At 35.2% G+C, this 20913-nt stretch overlaps 1 protein-coding gene across 1 annotated transcript; it reads left to right on the forward strand.

Moving 5' to 3' along the window:
- Positions 1-3494: 3494 nt before the first annotated feature.
- LOC113290736 (E3 ubiquitin-protein ligase CIP8-like) lies at positions 3495-4960 on the forward strand. Its single transcript, XM_026540322.1, has one exon. It carries the CDS (start codon positions 3550-3552, stop codon positions 4732-4734), a length of 1185 nt encoding a protein of 394 aa, XP_026396107.1. The 5' UTR covers positions 3495-3549; the 3' UTR covers positions 4735-4960.
- The last annotated feature ends 15953 nt before the right edge of the window (positions 4961-20913 follow it).

Below are 20913 nucleotides of genomic sequence, written 5' to 3' on the forward strand. Positions count from 1 at the left end.
TCCTATGCACATGTGCACCAAATTACAGGTAGTTACCATAATATGTGGGGAACCGATCCTAGTACCTAGTCAACCGAATTTTGGTAACTAGTGTGACTATGCAAAGTACTCACATGGAGGTAGAACCTAAACTTGTTTTGGTAGAACCGTGATACCCATGATTAGTGATTTGGTAGGAAGATCAATTACATGGTTCTTGAAAGTCGAATACTTTTCGTTTCCAAGATTTTAAGTATGAAAGAGGACTTACAAAGTAAGGATGTCGTCATTCTTTGTACACGGGTTGTAACTCTTATCATTAATTGTTCAAAGATATTCCTTGATAGCTAAGGAGAATCCCAGGATCGAAATTAATTGAGAATCTTTTTTATTAAAGGTTTCTTGATTTTATAGGGTATTTAATATCCAGGAATTAAATAACATATCTTTGAAAAATAATAATTAGTAATGTGCATTTACTTATTATAGATTTTTCTAAGTGAATTTCGGTCAATATTTGGACAAAGCATTTCCAGGAATTATGAAAACCGATTCTGTGTTCATTGCATATCTTTGAGAGTATTCGATTTTGGAAATTCCTTGGTGTCCAAACTTCCTTGTCTATAAATACTGAAGTTTGCTTCTCTTGCAAACTAATCCTCAGAGCCAGCAAAACTACCTCATTTGTGTTGTTACTGCTGGAGCCGCCTATTGGAGTGGAGAGTACCTTAATTAGGAGAAATCGCTTACGGCCGCTCGGTTTAAAGACTTCTTTGGGATTGAGAAGCTCTGTTAGTACCGTTGGTGGGAAACTAGATAATTGCGGTTTATTATTAGTTTTCGATTGATTTGATTGACTAACGGTGGTTGAACTTTGATTGCACCTAGTTTGTTTATTCTTGAGAATCTTCTCTTCTGATATAAGATTCACTCAAACTAGATCGAAGTTTCGACGGGGATCTTTAGAACTGTTTGTAGATCTAAAGACGTCTTGTGATAATCCAACGTTAGCAGACTCCATTCTGTATGTGATTGATCACAAGAGATTCAAGTTGATTGTGTGCAGGTTTTTATTGAAGATCAAAGAAGATTTGAAGACAAGAAGACTTTTTGGGTTCATAATCTTTGGTGTGCACAATACTTGTTTCGGCTGGAAAGGGATCCGACTATAGTCAGATTTATCCTTGTGATAATCGTTGATTAGATAGTTGTGTGGATCGGCATCAACACACTTCTTTGTGATTAAAAGTGTTGATTGCTTTAGTCTTACAATCAATGTGGTGATTGGTAAGAATGAGATCTAAGGACCCGACAAAGGTGTTTATGTGATAAACGAGAGAGCCTTTGTCAGACTCATATCACTTGGTTGAAAAGAGTTGTTACCGAACAGATTTGTTGTTCCTTTACTGTTTGGAATACGAACCAAAGGAATTGTTCCAAGTGCGTGACTTATTGGTAGTTGGAGGCGCAGGGATACTGAGGAAACTAAGTGAACTATATGTTTAGTTGCTTGGTCTCAACTATACGAAGTTGGTTTAGATTTTGTATTGGTGCTTAATTATGAGAGTATTCAATCTGGACTAGGTCCCGGGATTTTTTTGCATTTTGCGGTTTCCTGGTTAACAAAATCTTGTTGTGTGTTTTACTTTTCTATTTACGCAATTATAATTGTTTATTATAATTAGAAGTAAAATACACAAACGTTAATTCCTATTTACTTGATATGCTATCCCTTAGAGTTTGGTTAAGTCCGAACCTAATATCAAGTAAACACACTTCGTTGATTGTATTGTCTCGATCTCGTATCTATAGACGATCACTCGAAGTGTGATACCGATTAGTTGTATTGTCTCGACTCAGTCCATAGACAATCACTTTCGGAAGAAAGGACTTATAGGTGGAAAAGTTTTAGATTGAGGTATATTTGGGTAGCCTCGTCTTTTCATGGTAAATGAAGACAAGCCATCCGATATTAACCACAACATTCTATATTAAACGAAGTTTAAGTGATGTGACCTGCTTGATTGATTATCTTTCTGTGCCATTGTTGAAGTCTAGATTTCATCTTATCTGCGAAGTATTTAATGTTATTTTTTAAGATGGATCGGATTATAATTGAAGTTGATGTTCCATAAGTCATTAGGAAGAATTTCTCGGGAGACCTAATAACACATACCCTATTTCAAAATATCAGATCCATAATTCTTAATTTCCAATTGATATCTTTTAATTTTGCTAACCACACCCAAAAGGGGCTTCCCATGAATTAACGGAATGGGATAAAAAATGCAAGCCAAATGGCTTGTCTATCCCACTAACTTGTCTCCTTCCTGCATTGTCTATCGATTTTAGGATGTAAATCACAAATGCTTTGTAACTTTGATTCTTTATTATATATTTGTTTATAAAAGAAAAATCACAAAAAGATTTTTCTTAATCAAAATCATCAACTACGAAATAAGGATGTATGAAGTTAGTTGGAATCCGTGCAACAAAATAGACTCCAACACCTAAACAAATAAAATAAAATAAATTTAAAACTTATTCTTAGAATTACAAGAGTGATCTCCACGCACTAAACGCTAAGGCGTAGGACTATAGGAGTCATATTTTAACACAGTGGAAAATATCATGCTTGACTCATACTGGAGCTGAAGCCAATGCTAGCCTTGCTAAAGTTATATTCCAAAGTCGGAGCACCTACGATGTGGTCGGGCCACATCGAAGAAGTATGTGGCCCCTCTTCTTTTTATGCCACGTCTTGAAAATCTTTATGGTGGGTTTGATTGCAGAATTCACAATTTCCAAGAATTTGTAATCCCACATGATTATAAATTCTGATATTCATGTAAATTCCACGTATGTTTGGTAACTCAGCAAATCTTAGGGGGGAGGGGTCGGACTCCATATGGAGGATTTGCTGAAAAAGTGAATCCTGTCGGAAACGTAATCCCAGGGATTTGGGCAACCAAATGTAGCGAGGAAAACGTAATTCCACCAAATCTCCTGGACCCATGAATCTCATCTTTAAAATTCTACATCCAAACCCACCATTAGTTTTTTTGTTTTTCAGGGGATTTAAAGGGGCTAGTTTTTAGGACAAAAATAGTTTTCATGTTTTTTGAGAGAAAAAGTAGGATATGATTTTAGTTAAACCTGACTTTTTATTACGCGTAAATAAAAAAAGAGGGGGCACATTCTTCTTTGATGTGGCCCGACCACATAGTAGCCCTGGAATTCCAAAGTCATTTAGTCCAATCAATCTGACTCAATATCCTCATGGACCACAATTTAACTGGTTCTGAACCAGATTCGTTTATTTTCTGTTCACCATCCACGTACACCACTAACTACTTTGACGTGTAAACTTCCTACAAGCCGAAGCCATCGACTGAAATCCTACTGCAATTTTAAACCGTTGGATTATAAAAATAAACGGTGGGTAAACACTTCGATTTCATTCAGATGATGACTGATGAGACTCGAATTCCGCTTGATATAAAATGCCGAAGACAAAGCTTTCGATTTTCTCTCTCTACCATATCTTGTTCGGTCTTTCACAGAATCACCATGGCCGAAACCTCACCACCACCACCGCCACCCAGAGCAACGGTGGCGCAAAACTCAGCATCGACAGATCCTGAGGCTTTAGAATACTGGTGTTATCAGTGTGACAAACGAGTCTCAATAGAAACCGTAACAGATCTTCCTGATATTATCTGTTTTGAATGTAAAAACGGATTCGTTGTTTCAATCCCATCTGCTCCTGCAGCTCCTCCAACTCCTCCTAGATCTTTAAATCGAAGTCATGATTCATCTTTCAGTAATCAATTTCTTCAAGTACTTAGATTGATGGCTCAAGCTGCTCGTGTTGATGATTATCATTCTCTTTCACCGCCACAACAACCGCCATTAACAACCACGACGACGACAACAACAGATCCAGTAGCAGATCCGTCTGAATCGGATGATTTCCTTCGTATCGAACTTGATGGATGGGAACATGATGAAGGAGATGACGAAATTGAATTTGGTAACACGGAATTTGATAGATCTGATTATGAATTTGAACACGAGGAAGAAGAAGAAGAAGAAGAGGATGAAGATGAGAACGATAACGAAGATGTTAATGATGAGGAGCCTCCTCATCAAGATGAAGATGATCGTAGAAGACGTCGTGAGATTCTTCGACTGCGAATCAGAGATATTGCTTCCCGCACAGGCAGTGGAAGTGGAAGGAATCGAATTCTTGATTGGTCTGAAATTATGATGGGATTAGTAGATAACGCTGTTGAATTACGAGTTGAAATGTTAGATTCATCTGATGGATATATAGGTAATCCAGAAGATTATGTTGATGCAGCAGGATATGAAGCTTTATTACAGAATTTAGCAGAAACTGAAGGAAGTGTGATTAGAGGAGCACCACCAGCATCAAAATCAGCAGTATTAGGATTAGAAGATGTGGTAATTGGAGTAGAAGAAGAAGGTTTAGTCTGTGCTGTATGTAAAGAATCAATGCCTGCTGGTGAAAAAGCAAAGAAATTACCTTGTGAGCATAGTTACCATGGTGATTGTATCGTTCCTTGGTTGAGCACAAGGAATTCTTGTCCAATTTGTAGGTTTGAACTACCTACTGATGATCTTGAATATGAAGAAGAGAAGCAGAAGAAGATAAAGAAATCAGTGTCTGTTTCTAATTCCGGCTGTGGTGGTCGTGGTGAAACTTCTGGGTCCAATTCTGTATCAGATTAGTCGGGAAACTGGTAATTACTGAATGCTTAATCTTGATTTCAATTCGAATTAAGAAAACCAAATGAAAATAAGACTTATTATGAGATTTATTATGTGCTCATTTTTATGTTCTCGTCAATGTAAATATTATGTTTCTCTTTATAATTTGTCTTGTTTTGCTGACAATGAGAAAACCCTTGAATGAAATAGTACCTGTATGCAATCTACCATTTACATTTTTGTTGCAGTGTTTGTCTATTGCAATTATAATTTCCTAGATTAGAACAATTAACACTAGTTCATGTGGAAATTTCATTTAGGATTTGTTGTCAGTGTTGTTTATGGTGTTCATAGTCTACACACTAGTCATTTATTTAGAGTTGAACAGCACAGGGAGATAAGCCAAAAACATAAATTAAGTTGCAAACACTTCCGTCATTTTAAAATCTCTTTGTTCCATTGACTATTATTGTTTGTTACTTTCTCAAGTAAAGATGTTCCGTGGAAAGGAAGGATTCTTACCTACTGGTCCAACCTTAGTGGAACTTACTTGAATGAAGGAAATGAGATTTGATCGAAGCAAGCAGATAGAAACCCTTTGTTTGAAAGCAAGATGGATTATTAAACTTAAATGAACATTTTGCTTCAACTTGACCAAACTGTAATAATAAAAGGCTTCAGTGCTGCTGCTACACGGTGCAATGGACATCTTGTTTTTATGGCCTTCCTGCCAAGTGGCTTAGTGGCAGCTATATGCGTAAATATGTTGCTTTTCCTACTAACATATTTCTGACCAAAAGATTTGGCAACATATTTGCAATGTCGAGCAATACATTTGGCCAAAAGATAAAAGGTTGTGGCTAGTGCCTTAAAGATGATTTAGGTCGTGTTACTTGTGTTCTATTATTTCAGCAAACCTGTGACATCAGTTATTTTCTTTATTTGTGTTAGTATTTGTTTTCTGCTGACGCTATATTATGCTATTTATCTTTTTTGAAGACGTCATAGATTGATTCTGAAGTTAATAGAATACACTAAATATGCATACCATATCCGATGAATATGATCCAAATTCTTTGCTAAAACAAATTGCTGGTTCCTTTCTATTCTCTTTGGAAGATTAATTGTGTTACAAATTATATCATGGTGGTGTACTGGTGTGTTTTTAAGGTGGTGGTGGTGTAAGGGTTTTAGGTAAGAATGGCAACCCAGGCAACTCCAAAAACCCCAAAATATATATTCTTTTTGTTGGATAAATATTATAGAATTTCATTCATGATAAAATAGAAATTACATGGACTTGCAAGTACATCAAGATCGTATCAAAATACAATAAAAAGATATTAACAAATAGTGATTTGTGAAGAGAAGTAACGGACTACCAACAAGAATATCAATCAATTCGAAGATCAAAAGAATGGTTTTACAATTATAATCCAACCGGTGATTGGTGTTGTATTAATGACTAAAAATATTCATGTTAAATCTTGAAATAATATACAACCCTACCGTGTCCTCATGTAATATAGCCCTGAACATCACAACAACATTGGAATTGTCGAAGTCAATCATGTTGTAAAATTCCACCTCAGCAAATCCCTTTGAGATGTCCGAGGGGGTCAATTACTACCAATGGGATCATAATAGCTAGTTTTTGCTCTGATTTCTCTCCATCTCGGCAAATCCCTTTGAGATGTCTGAGGGGGTCAATTACTACTGATTGGATCATAACAGCTAGGGGGCTCATGGGAGTCCGGGCACAGACGATCTGGACCCTGCATTAATTTGCCATGCATAATCCTGGCATTAACCTTCCTTGCATGGTTCCTTGTATTGATTTGCGGGCCTCCCGTGTATTTTATACACGATACAAATATAACCGTTCATGGGCATGGTCTTTGTACACAATTCGGTTACGGTTCATCCTAACCGGAGTGTATATCTTGTTATGTAAATCATGAATAGAAATAATCGACCATTTCAGCATAATCCAATTACATCAACCTGCTAGATTTAGAAGTCTCAACTTCTTTAATTGAGATTTATCATGATACATACCTAACTATCATAGCAAGTTATAATCTAACCAATGAATAAAATTCACATAGATTACTAACAAAAGGCCACTAATTAGATTTGAAAAACTTAGAGAGATAAGCCATATACTCGATGTGTTACAAACACTTCCGTCATGCTATAAACTCTTTGTATTATTTATTACTTACCGAAGTAAAGATGTTTAACCGAGAGAAAAGATTTGGAAGTAAGAAAATAAGATTTGATCAAAGAAAGTAGAAAAAAAACATTTTTTTTTGAAGAAATATGGATTATCAAACTTAGAGAGCATTTTACTTCAACTTGACCAAACTATTATGATGAAAGGTTGGGTGTCATTGATATCCTCTGCAATAGATATCATGTTTTTACAGCCTTCATAGAAAGTGGAAATTGTATCAACAGTTGTATAGCTTGTGTCTTACTAACAAATTTGCAATATGAAGTAAAAGATTAGGCCAAATGTTAGAAGGCAGTGGCTCAAGCCTTGGACTGACATAATTTAGGTTGTATATTAAATTATTTCAGCAAATCCGTGACATTAGTTGTTTTTATTTTATTGTATTATTATTTATCTTTTTGTTGAGGTTGTATTGATATGTTTTTTTTTCCAAAGACGTCATCGATTGATACTAGTTTTTTTTTAAAGCATATTGATGCTGAAGTTAATAGAATACACTATCAAACTTAATCTTCTCCAACAGAACACTACCATGAATGAAATAGAAGCTGCTGAAAGTGATTGTGCTTGTGGGATATCTAATAGAGTGCTTAAAGGTGTATGAAAATATGTGAGAATTGCGTTCAACTATTTGAAAGAGACGATGTTCAGTGCCTTCGTTAGTCGTTTGCTTTTGTTATTCATTTTTGTCAAGCTTTTTGTTACATCTTATGAGGATGTGTTTGGTGATATAAATTTAGAGTCCAGAATGTGAAATGTTGTTCTTCAGCATGTTGTGCTTCAACTTTCTTTTACTCTTGGTATGGTTAGTTACTTCAAGATGAAGGAAACTATGTTCAAGGCTACTATTTCCTAGGTCTAGAGCTATATAGGCATCAATTTTGCAAGAAGAAAGATGAGAGAAGCTCCATCACTTCTTTCTCCATCATTTCAGTATCTTCATTGTGTGTCTTATATCCGGTCAAAACAGGTCCTAGTCTTATCTCGTTCGTCTCAATGTTGGTCCTTTTAATCGACCTGAACTACAAAGTCGGTCGTTTCTATTTCATAATTATGGCTGCTCTGTTCTCGGTTTCAAACGCTTTTGGAATGATATACAACAGAAAACACTTACAAAAATCACACGTGGCTGGACTTCTTGATGTAAATCTTTTATTCCCTCTTCTTTTCTTTGATTTATGCATATTCATCGTATGTGTTCACTTCAAGTATCAAGAGGAGGAACGTGAGCTGGAATATTAGTATTCTATAGTCTTTTGGAGGGGTATCACTGGTATATGTTCTTTTGTTTTTGTCTATCTTATATTAGTTTATGTTTCAATTGCTATAAAAATAAATAAATAGAATACACTAAATACTCATACCATATTAATGAACATGATCCAGATTCTTTGGTAAACTAATATTCATGGTTTTTTTTTTTTCTTTTTGTATGTTGCCTTTATACCAATCAACACTGATCATTAAAACCAAATCGGTTATTTATAACATGTGTCAATTATAATGTGGAAAATATATATCCCGCAACCAACATCTTTAGACTCGTACAGGTCGTATCAATAATTTAGAAAACAAACTGAATCAAATGTACTCGAATCGTAAAAATTCTCTATTTTGGTCGACGATTCTGGAATAATAATCACTCAGTCAATATCTAGTCTGAGCGGGTAATTAATTTTTTTTCAAAAAACTAGAAGAGCAAGGGATCTGACCTTGAAACCCCAAATATGTGCTCTAGGCATCTCCATTGTTCCACGGATCCTGTCTTTTATATAATACATATGGCCGTTTATAATATTACAAATACATAATGAAACTAGAAATAACCCGTGTCGTAACGACACGACATGCGAAGGTACAATTTTTTATGATAATAATTTTAATAATTGTCACACCTCATCATAAGACTGAAGTCGACTCGTAAGAACTCGTCGTTATGAAAACTTTAAACATTTTTCATCAGAATAATTAACAAATGAAAACTTCCAAAAAAAAAATTTAATTATAGTTTTTTTTAAAAAATATGAATTAAATGATATTTTTTGATTAAAAATCACTTGTCTTATTTTGGCATTAGATAAAAAAAAATTTATGATACCCAAAGGTTGCATATCTTTGATAAAATCATTATGCAGAATCCTTATCTGATGAACAATAAATGTAATTACATCCTCCCAGAAAAAACAATGCGTACCCGTAAGGTAGATGTTGTTTATTCTAGACTCCAAGTCATCAAATTAAACAAAGGAAAAGGCATGCATGGGAATGCCTCCGGTATCTCCCAATAAACAGTCAACCTCGGTATTCCATTTGAAGAATAACCGATGATCATTCTTCGATGGAAGAGACCTAGATTTATCCATTGTGGTGTTGAACTTGGCGAGTGTATAGAGCCCTCCTTCGTGGAGCAATAACCCAAGCTTCCATATCAATTTCTTAGGGACGATGTCGTGTATGGTATCTCCTTGTGTAGGATGCAAAAATTGATTAAACTGCTATTTTATTGTATTTAAAAAAAACATTAGTTTCATTCAGATCGCAATAACAATATACTCACATTTTCGTCAATCATTAGTAAATCCAAAGTAGTGACTTCGTTCGTCGTCATGAAGTCAACCTCTTCCCATTTTCTTACAACACGAAATTTGAGCTCCGAAGGTTTGTTTTCATCACAATCATGCATTCTCGAAAAGGAAGCAAACACGTTTTTGGTAACGCTTTTCTTGGGGCTGCAACTAATCATATTTGACATGTTGATACTCTTAAGCTAAAAATTTCACTAAAAAAAGTTGGGAATAAGTGAATGAATGGGAAATGGTGAATGAGTGGATGTGTGTGGTTGAAGAAATGCATTCCTATATTTTATATACACGCTCATTGAACAATGTAATAAGTGTACCTTTTAATTTATTGGGCGTTTTTTTCTTTTTCTACCTATTATAGATGAACAATTAGGAGCATGGGAAGAATAACCATTTCGCTGCATGGTATTGATGATGGTGGGAGGATAATTAGGAGAGAAATGGTGAGATTTAATTCTTAAGCTTTAATTCTACCTATTATTTGGTAAGTGTTTCAATTCAAAACGGTAAGCTTTAATTCTTAAATATGTAACGTTTTAGATGCTAGTTGAGATTTAAGCCTCATGGTGAGATTTAATCCAAAATCTTAGCCGTGCATGCTCCATATACTATCCGATTAGGTAAGTATTTCAAAAGATATAACTTTAACCGTGCATGCCCACATAAGATTAGGTAAGTATATCAAAGGTGAGATTTAATCCCCATTGAGATGTGCATGCCCTAAATTTAGCCGTTATTAAAAGTATAAATTCATATCTTTTAATGATGTTTCCTTTTTGGTTTCTCTTACCTGTAAAACTATTCTTATTCTTATATTATTCTAACTAGGGGTGTAAATTTTGCCCGGCAGCCCGAGGCCCAGTACCGTCCGCCCTGTCCCATGACAGCCCGTGGGTGACCGTGGCCCTTTACGGGCTGGCCCGACCTAGCCCATTTAAATAAGAGGGCGGGCATAGGCCACAATTCAAATTTTTTTGCCCGGCCCAATACCCTCCCTATTATCCCGTCAATGCTACCCGCCAGTGTTATCCATTTATCTAGCCTAAGTGACTATTCCAAATTTGTTTTATCCTAGAATATACTTGGTACATATACTTAATACAGTCAACCCTCATAGTTTTCATATGTATTTCTTAACTTTTATTCCATATGAGTCTAATTTTGTTAACCATATAGAGAAAATATTGAGCAAAATCTAAGGCACTTTCTTTTTCTGATGATTCAATTCAGGAAAAATTATAGGAAGTTTGGTTTATCTTATTCCCATCTCAATTCTCGTATTTGATTATTAATTTTAAGTAAAACTTGTGTATTACTACTTTCTTTTTATTTTTAACAATATATATGTATAATATATATTTGTTTGTAATATTTAAGGCCCTCCCGGCCCTACCCGCCCGAACCCAAATTACAAACACAGGCTTGGGTAGGCCATGGGTACTTACTGTATATAAATAACCCTACCCGCCCGGCCCTTTTAATTTCATGGATAAGAGATGTTCCGGCCCGCCCTATACCGTCCCATTTAATAAATAGGTCGGGCTGCCCAGACCGGCCCAATTTACACCCCTAATTCTAACAAAATATACTCTTATTTCCTTCTCATATGTAAAGATATTCTTATTCTTATATTATTCTAACAAAATAATCTCTATCAATCAAAATGAGAAATTGGTTTTTAAAAAATGTTTTTGAAGATCATCCATTCTTCCTCTTTGTAGCTGCAAAGTTTCCTCGAAATAGTATGGGAACATATATTTATTTTGAGAGATTTCTGCAGCATTTCCTTTCTAAGTATATATTTTTCTAAAGTTCTTTGTTCTTCGAGTTTTACATATGGCAACTCTAATGTTATTTTTGTTTTGCAGGTTGATTAAAGTTGGCTTATTCGGTTGCCTTTTTTTGGGGCTTTACATATTACAACTCCCAAGGTATTGCACTCCATGTAACTTTCCTCAGCTTACTCAATTGTTCCATTTTTCTAAAGTTCTTTGTTCCTTGGGGTTTACATATGGCAACTCTAATGTTATTTTTATTTTGCAGGTTGATTAAGGTTGGCTTATTCGATTGCAATTTTTTTTATTCAATGAGTACAATGGAAATTATGAGTACATTGGAAATTATGGTGAGATCTAATCCTTATTTACCCGTCAAATTGACTGATTTTCTAGGGGTGCCAATGGCATTTGTTCAATGAGTACAATGGAAATTATGCTTTGTATTTTTGAATTTTTTCATGAGTAGAATAAAAACTATTCAAATTATTTAAAAAAAGAATCTATTGTTTGTGTTTTGAAGATTGTTGAAGATTGACACCCCCCTTTTCTTTTTTTGAAGACATGGTTAAAAGTTATTGTAGCATTTATATTTTAATTATTTTTGTTTGTAATGCTACCGTTCAATGGCTGTAACGTTTAATTGAAGAGGAAGTAGTTAAGAGGGATAGAGGGGGGTTACAAACACCACAATCGCTAGATGTCTTTTGCTAGGATGAGACTGGGGTGGTCGGATCACATGTTTGTCTCTCAAAATGTTATTCGTCCGTCCAAGGCTCAAAAACCTATGTTGTTTTGTATTATAGATATCAATCCTCTTATAATTAAGATTTTTAAACTCCACCATAAACTATGGTTCACAATTCAATATACGATGTTATTCCTAAAAATAGAGAATGTGTCACTTCGCAATTCGCGGCTTTAATACCTTTCCCGTAACTGAAATAAAAAGGGCACCAAGTACACAAAAATATTTTCGTATAAACCTACAATAAACACACCTTGTATAATCTTATCGAAACAGTAACCACCAAAAGATTACTTCAGCAAGATGTAACTTGGTCTATAGCTTCCATGGGATCGCACAAAGTTTGATTAATGTACAAATGTATTTATTTTAATTATAAAGAAAAGTAATATAATGTGATAGTAAAGTATATCACACGACAAATAATATTTTTTTAACAAAGAAAACTGCAAGGCAGAAAACCCCCGGGACCTAGTCCAGTTTTGTCATAATTAGGCCACTATACAAATCGACTACCACAACTTCGTATAGTAAACTACTCCAAGTGACTCAGTTCCTTCAGTATCCCTGCGCATAACCAATCTGGTATATGCACGTGAATCCCAAGATAGAGTCCACTATCTCAAATTGCTTCACATGCGGTGAAGACTTCTGTTATAACTTATTGGATCGTAATCCAAAACAGTAACGGGCTAACCTGTTTCAGTAACCACTCACATATCAATCTCCTTAATCAAAATTTTTATCAGAGATAATTAAAGTAAAAGGATATTCCTTATAATCAATATTACTCCTTTTGGTCAAAGGTCAACCAAGAAAAAGATTATCAAAATAACTTATCTGAGTTCATAAACTATCCAAGTAATTCTTGAAAAAGAAACATCTGGATAGATTGTTGATCTTTACAAAAAGTCTGACGTTTACAAAATAAACAACTTGTTTGGATCCCAATAAATCAAGTGTACAAGAAGTATCACAAATATCAGAATACCAAACAGAAAATCTTATAGTCTCCAATCTCCAATCTCCAAAGTACCTGCACAGATAACTTGATTCCTGCTAATGATCGATTACACACAGGACGGAGTCTGTTAACGTTAGATGATCATTAGTCCTATCTCCAAAACTCGAATCAAATAGATCTGAAATAGTTAATCCTCAAACAAACTTGAGTGACCTTATATCAGAGAAGAAGTACCATGAAATAATCAAGTTTGATAGATCAAGGATAATTACAATGTTAGTCGAAAATTAAAATAATGTTACGATTTAGTTTCCTACCAGTGGTACTACTAAAATCTTGTTGATCCTAAAAGAAGATGTTATACGAAGGCCATACAAGAGATTTCACCTAATTAGACCACTCACCTCTATCAGTGAGCGGGATTCCCATACAGACGGTTAGGCAGTGTGCCACGGGATAAGTTTGTAAAAATACAAATTCCACTATTTATAGTGTGATGACCAAGGCTTGTTTGGACATCGAAGAATTACCAAATCCGAAAATCCTTAAGATATTGAATAAATTTATACTTTCGGTTTTGAAAAATTCCAACTATAGTCCAACCAATATACCGAAATCACTTTTAGTTGACAATTAGTATTATCTAGCATATATTCATATACTTTACTAATATAGTAACTAGAGATATGCTAACATCTGGGATATGGTAAGCACATAAATTCGAATACCTAAAATACATATGAATATTTCAGTTTCGGGATCTCGCCTTGAGTATCAAGGAAAATACTTGAACATTAAATAATAAGAGTTTAACATGTGTTCAAATACTATGTCAACATTTTGTGAGCTTTACTTTTTAACCAAACTACATTTCGTTATCTACATAAACCTTAAGATAGTAGACAAATCGAAAATGAACTTTTAGTTATATAAAAATCGGTCCTAGAGGGATTCTCAAATCCTAGTATAGATCCTTTAAAGAGATTGGTCCTAGTGTAGATCATTTGAATCACTTATTCAACTGCGGAACAAGTTTCACGAGTCTACTCCCTCAAACTATGTAAATTAAGCACAATTACAAGGTATGGATTCAACCGCAAGTTCAACGCATTAAATAATAATGAATTAACATTAATGTCATGTCGATTCTGTGAAGTCATAGACAAACAATACTTTGTAACTCTACATACTAAAGTCGTATAAAACAACTAATATATATTTCCTTGACACTTTGATCATAGTATAATGACCAAGTCATCAATACTAGAGTTATATAAAGAAACTATACCTCGTATGTTATATTTTCAATAAATACTGACTTGAAATAAACGTAAATAGAAATAGAACAAGTCAAATCTTTGCTACTAACCTCGAAATGAAGGATGATGTGCTTGTGGATATCGATACGCCTTCAAGTACATCATGAGTAACAAGAGCGAGTCTCAACATTTCAATGTTCCTAGTCTAACCTAAAAAGTTGACTATGGTAATCAAATCAAATAACTTCTAGTTTTGGAACTAAAATATGACAACCAAACTTAACATACCAACGCTTGGTGGGTTCAACCGAGCAATACTCTAACAATAACCATATGAGCGCGCAATGAAGGGCTTGAGCCTCCACATGAAGAGCAGAGAGTGTCGAGTATGACCTATATCGAAGTCGATAAAAAAATTATCATATATTGCATAAATAATCACAAAAAATCCCATTGAGTAGCCATCATCCTTAAAATAAGCATCAATGATGAGGATCCAATCGATAAATATATGCAGAGAAAAAGGGGGATGTGGTAGTGAAATTAGGATGTATGGGGGTAAATGAAGGGTGGAATGAGTTACAGAATCGAAAGATGAGTTGATGCGAGAGATTAAATGGATTTGTCTAGTTTTAAGCAGTGGATGAGTGGGCGCATATCTATCTAATTAAAATATTTCATTATTTAAATATGCGTCCAGTCCGTGGTGGATTTGACATCCTCGGGTGGCCGGATGGGTGGACTAGATACGTGTGGGTTGGAAGAGTTGAAAAGTTCTAGAGTAACAAATGATGAACAAAAGAAAGTGACTAAATACCACATTTTAGTTAACTGCAACCTTCTTTTTCAAAATCTAAATATTGTAAACCTAATTAACGTAGGTAGCCGAAATCCACCATCATCATCTTCTTTTAAACCAATTTTTTTTATTTTTTTTTCAAAGATCAATAAACTCAATAACACAAGAACAATCATAAGATAAGCAGGTACAAAAAAAGTAATGACAAAGTAAATAACCAAGAGCATGTCCAATAAGAAGCTAATGTACGAATACAAACCAAAAGAAGAAAGGAAGTCATTAGTTATCGATCCTTACACAAGCAGAAGTAAACCAATATTTACTCCATTGACTATGTAAAAAATAAATAATTGGATCATCAACGCTGAGATTTACGATGTTGTATATCCGGATGGAGCGCATCTTGTTCACGTAAGAGGTTGAAAACCTCGTGTAATCATATGTTCAGTTCAACTTGTTGAGAATAAACACAGACTGAGAGATATTAGTAGTTATTGTTGAATCTAAATAACAAATGATGGCATTAGCGGGATATATAGTTGGAAAAAAAATAGGAAAAAAAAACAAACGCATTGAAATTAACATTAATAAAAATCAGTTGAGAAGAAAGACGATAAAGAAGCATCGTAATTACCCATGTTAATTGGGTTCACAATATTTAAAAATTAAAGAAGTTGTATTTAACTTGGGTACATGTTATATTTAGTCATTTCCGAACAAAGGTATACCTAATTTCAAACATTGATCAAATCAATTGTTGATGTTAAATTTTGATGAAATTCCAAATGTTTATTTGTTGTATCACATCAGTTCTCCTTGTTCTTTCTAGTTTTGAGAGAGAAAAAGAATATTAGGTATTTATTTCTTTTCAGTTATCTTTCAAGCACATCATGTTAAAAATTACCTCAATCTATAGGTAATTAAATATTTCAATCGAAAATTCTATCTTGAACTAGGCGATTTATCCGTACAATAATAATATAGACCTTTTGACGATAGAACAATTGCTTATGAAAATTCAAGAAATTGAAGCTAGAGACGCGCAGATGAAATAAACTTTATTCGAAATGAATTCTTTGTACAACCAGTTCTTGTTGTCAGGAGTTGATTATGGGAATAAATTGGATTACAATGCCGGATGTTTCACTTAAATTATAGAATATAGTTAGAATCATAATCTTGATGGTGAAATATAAATATCATCAAAAAGTATCTTACTGATAATAATTGGTTTCAAAAAAATATTAATTATAATAATAAAAGATACAATGAGTATATATTAAAGAAATACTTGGTTGATTATATATCCGCGAGCGGGCGAATGTCCAGTAGATTTTCGAGGTGTCACCAGCTTTCTGTCTAACAAAATGACGCATCTGAAAAATCCATCCGCGTCAAGTTTACCGATCCTGGCTAGTTTTGGGCAAAGGCACATTATTTGGGGCCTACAACTACAAGACAAAAAAAATTATTTTGAAGTAAACTGGATAACCCCTTATCCAACTATTTTACTCAATGGAAAAATTACTCCTGATTAATTAGTGCTAATTTGGATGATTAAGTGATGTTTAATCAAGTTAACCCTGAAATCAACTACCATTAGTTCATCATCAAAATTTGATTTTTTTTGATTTTGATTTTTAAAATCTCGACCCATAATCGGGTTATGTTAGTGCAATAGTAGACCAATTCTGGCTCGTTTCAATTGATGAAGAAAACCCATAATCGGTTTTTGTCAATGCTCACATAAACGGATTACAACAATTGGTTTTCAAGGATACCCACATAATCCGATTATTCCATACTTTCTGAAACAAAATATTTCATTACATAGTTTTGGAAATTAGCGCATTACATATACATGACAATTCAGTATGCAGATTCTTGAATGTGGCACATCAATACATCGTCAATGAACCTTCGAGCACGATGACACAACACCACAAATTCCTTACGGTGTTGAATCGTCAATGAACGTCAATACATCGTCAATGAACTTCTTTTCCCCATTACAAATTCTTTATTGGCCGCTGAATCGTTCCAGCTGCAATTGAATGAATTATTACATGTTAGTATGCAAACATTAAAAGATCACATATGTAGAAAAATATCTAATTACTCATTTTTTTTTTCAAAAGGAGGAGCTTGTGGATGATGCTCGTTCACCATTTTGCTAACTTTAAACTCTCGCATTGAACTTTGTATGTACTGGAATCGAAAAGCTAAGTCTCTCCATTTACTGTTTTTTGGGTTCGTGGTGCGCTCATAATAAAACTCTTTGACTCTCTTCTAAAACACTGAATATAGTTCGTTGGGACGTTCGTGGAAGATGGGGACGAACGATTTCACGAGCTGAATATCTTCTTCCGGATCCCATTCCATTTTCTATGCTCAGGGTGTGATGTGGAAGTGGCTCAAAGAGGTTGTCTTATATAGATAAAGACTCGGCGGCTATTTTTTTTCGAAATCAATTCACACAATCATATTTTACAAATGTCCACATAGACCGTTATAGCCTAGCAAAATCATATAAAATCTGCCTCGCCACAATCGGTTTTAAATACTGCACATGTAATACGATTCTTGGCAAAAAAAGTTATAGAAAAAGTGCCAGTTTTCCTTACTAGAATTAGATTACATGGAATTCCCACATAGACCGTTTCTGAAGGTAGTCAAAATTCGGTTTTTTTGTTTTTTGTTCAGAATCGGACTTTAAAAGTATCTGTATAAACCGATTCTTAACACTTACAAACCAGGTGAATGAAATTTTCAGAATCGGTATATGTGGTGCACCCTCAAAACCCGATTCTGAAATTGTACCCCTGGAAAAATAGTAGAATCGGATTTATATGGGTCAATGTAAACCGATTGTGACAGAAAGAAACTGCCAGAATCCCACAATTTTGGCACACGAATTGTAGTTGATTCTTTTATCGCGTCTTAGGAAAATACAAGCAATTTTCAAAACAAACCAGATTCAGCCATTCATAAACTAGGGAACATAACCAAACATAATTCGACAATAAGTTTAAGACACAAGTTTTGACTCCATAATTTTCCATAGTTAAAGGCATAAGTTTGGAAAACATAGAAACCATTCATTCATCAACATCTTTATCACCATCAACATCTCCACCACGTCCACGACCACCTCGTCCTCGTTTAGCAGGTTGGGCGCTACTTGATTCACCTTGATATTTCCTTTTTGAGGTGGTTTTCGTCCTATGTTTCTTTGTCTTCTCCACCACCGTTTCCCCAAACTTTGTACCCGCTTCTACTTCTTCGAGATTGTTCAATTCATCAATCAACTTTTCATTGGCTGGAACATTTTCCCCTTCCCTGATATCTAGCCTTGCTTGGGTTATCAAGTGCCCATTCGTCTTCTCTGTTTTCATTTTAAACAACAAAAATTCAGCAAATCATGTTAAAACCATTAACAAAACCATAGTTGAATACCAATACGCACCAGGTATTCAAGAGTTGCATCTTTGTCCTTTATCCGGGGCCTCTCATCTACTCGTAACACTCGAGTATATGAAACGTTGAGGTACCATGGCATGTAACCCGGAATTTCCTTATCATTTGTTTTCGAATGACCATCCATATCATGTTTCTTGTACCTCTTATCCCACTATTTAGACTCTGGCAAAGGGTTGTGAACAATCTCAATATCATTATCCAATGACTCTTTTTTTTTCTCATCGATAGAAAACTTCTTGTGCTCCGCAGGGATTTTTTGCACGTATCCTCTTGGGTGAAACAAAGGCCCAAAATAACATTCTTGCTCGGCGCACCCAACCATATTTCCTTTTCCTTTAGCCAAATCCTTCTTGTAAGGGTCAAAGACAACATCTTTCGTCGTCAAGTTGTCCATCTGGCGTCTCAACTTCAGATAATCTTCATTTTGAGACTTTGATTTACTGTTGTGGGCGTACTTATCTCCATAACACTTACCGTCCCATTGCTTGTTCACAAAAGCCCTTTCGGCAAATATTGGGAAGTGAAAATATATCCACGCATGTATAAGACTCATGTTCCCTCCGATTTGGTTCCGTTGATCCATAAAAGCCCTTCTCAACTCGTTCAACGAGTGTGCAAGGATGATAGTGCCCAAGAGTATTCTTGTCAAATGGTTGCAACAACTGAATAAAGTTGGCGCTCACACGGGAACCGAAAATGTCGGGGAAGATAACAGATCCCAGGATGTAGAGGACATATGCATCGGCCGTGGCGAAGATACGTTCCTTGGTCACCTCTTTTACCTTTGCACGAAGCTTCTTTGTTCCCATGAAAAGGTACCTCAACCGCGCGAGATGAAATATCCTCTGCTTTGCTTTACCTACTAACATATGTGACTTGGTCATCTACTCATCCCATTGGAAACACATTCTTGATGAACGCATAAATCTTCTCCCACTCAAGCTCTTGCACGTATTCTTTGTGCTTCACAGTTTTACCTTCTATGCTTAGCCCGGTAATCAACTTCGCATCATTTGGAGTTATCGTCATTTCGCAACCATAAGATGAAAAGTATTCGTTTTCCCGTAATATCTCTCGGCAAAGATGGAAGAAAGAGGTTTCTTGTAACCAAGAACCAAATTGTCGACCGCAGGCAACAACCCCGTAGATTTTACTAGCTCAATTACTTCCCCAGCTTCTCATATGGTTGATTTTGGTGCTTCCAGTGGCCAATTCTTCATCATACTCACTGACGTTTCTGGCCTTTTACGACGAACGACATCCTTGTGATCCTATAAAAAAAATAATCCGATAGAAAATAATCAAAACACTAAACATATAATAGGTTTTATCTTACATAGCATAAGGTTTAGGTAGTTACCATGGTATGAGGATGACAGCGGCCCAACTCTCTTTATACCCCCATAACAACTTTCCTCCATCACCGGGTAACCCGTATACGGTATCATTAGGGTCTCCAAGAAACATCTTCCGCGGGTCGGGCATGTGGTCCCCTTTATTATTCTTTGGACCATCATTATTACCATCTGTCTTACCTTGTTCTTGAGCGTCTCCTCCTTAGTCTAGTTCTTGAACTTCTTCTCATTGGAATTGTTCTTGCACTTGTTCTTGAATGTTTTCTCCTTGGAATTGTCCTTGCACTTGTTATTGAACATCTCTGATCTCTTCATCAACTTCATTCTCACCTTTTTCTTCATCACTTCATCCTCACTTTCTTTTTCATCAACTTCCTTGCCACCACTTTCTTTTTCGTTAACTTCCTTGCCACCACTTTCTTCTTCATTAACCTCATTGCCACCACTTTCTTCTTCGTTAACTTCCTCCTCACTTTATTCTTCAGCAACTTCTCTATCACGACCTCCTTCTTTAGTAGGTGTAGCATAATCAAATTCTTCTTATGTTTGTTGCTTCGATTGAGGTGGTGGGTCATTGATGCGGATCCCTTTGGCTTTACTCCACGAGCCCCTTCGGTGGGAAGCATTCAAAATTTTGACCACCTACTCGACGAGGTCCCAAACTCTTATGAGAATCAAAGAATATTTCTTTTCGGCTTGCCGTTGTTGCTTGCCCCTGTTTTCTAGGAGAATACGAAGATAAGCGACAAACAACAACATAATTCAATGCATATTTTTGAATTTAAGGTATACAATTGGTTTACTCGATACACATATAAAGTCTGATTCTTAACATAACACATCAACAATCGGTTTATTTAAGTGCTCATGTAATCCGATTATAACAACAACAAAAAAAGATACAGAAAAATTGGGTATTTTTTCTCACAACAATCGGTTACTCGATACACTTATAAAATCCGATTCTAGCATTATACATCAACAATCGGTTTTCTTAAGTGC

The sequence above is a fragment of the Papaver somniferum genome, chromosome 1, assembly GCF_003573695.1.
Source record: "Papaver somniferum cultivar HN1 chromosome 1, ASM357369v1, whole genome shotgun sequence".
NCBI lineage: Eukaryota > Viridiplantae > Streptophyta > Magnoliopsida > Ranunculales > Papaveraceae > Papaver > Papaver somniferum.

Coding starts and splice junctions, on each gene's coding strand:
- LOC113290736 (XM_026540322.1), top strand. CDS start 3,550: ATGGCCGAAACCTCACCACCACCACCGCCACCCAGAGCAACGGTGGCG.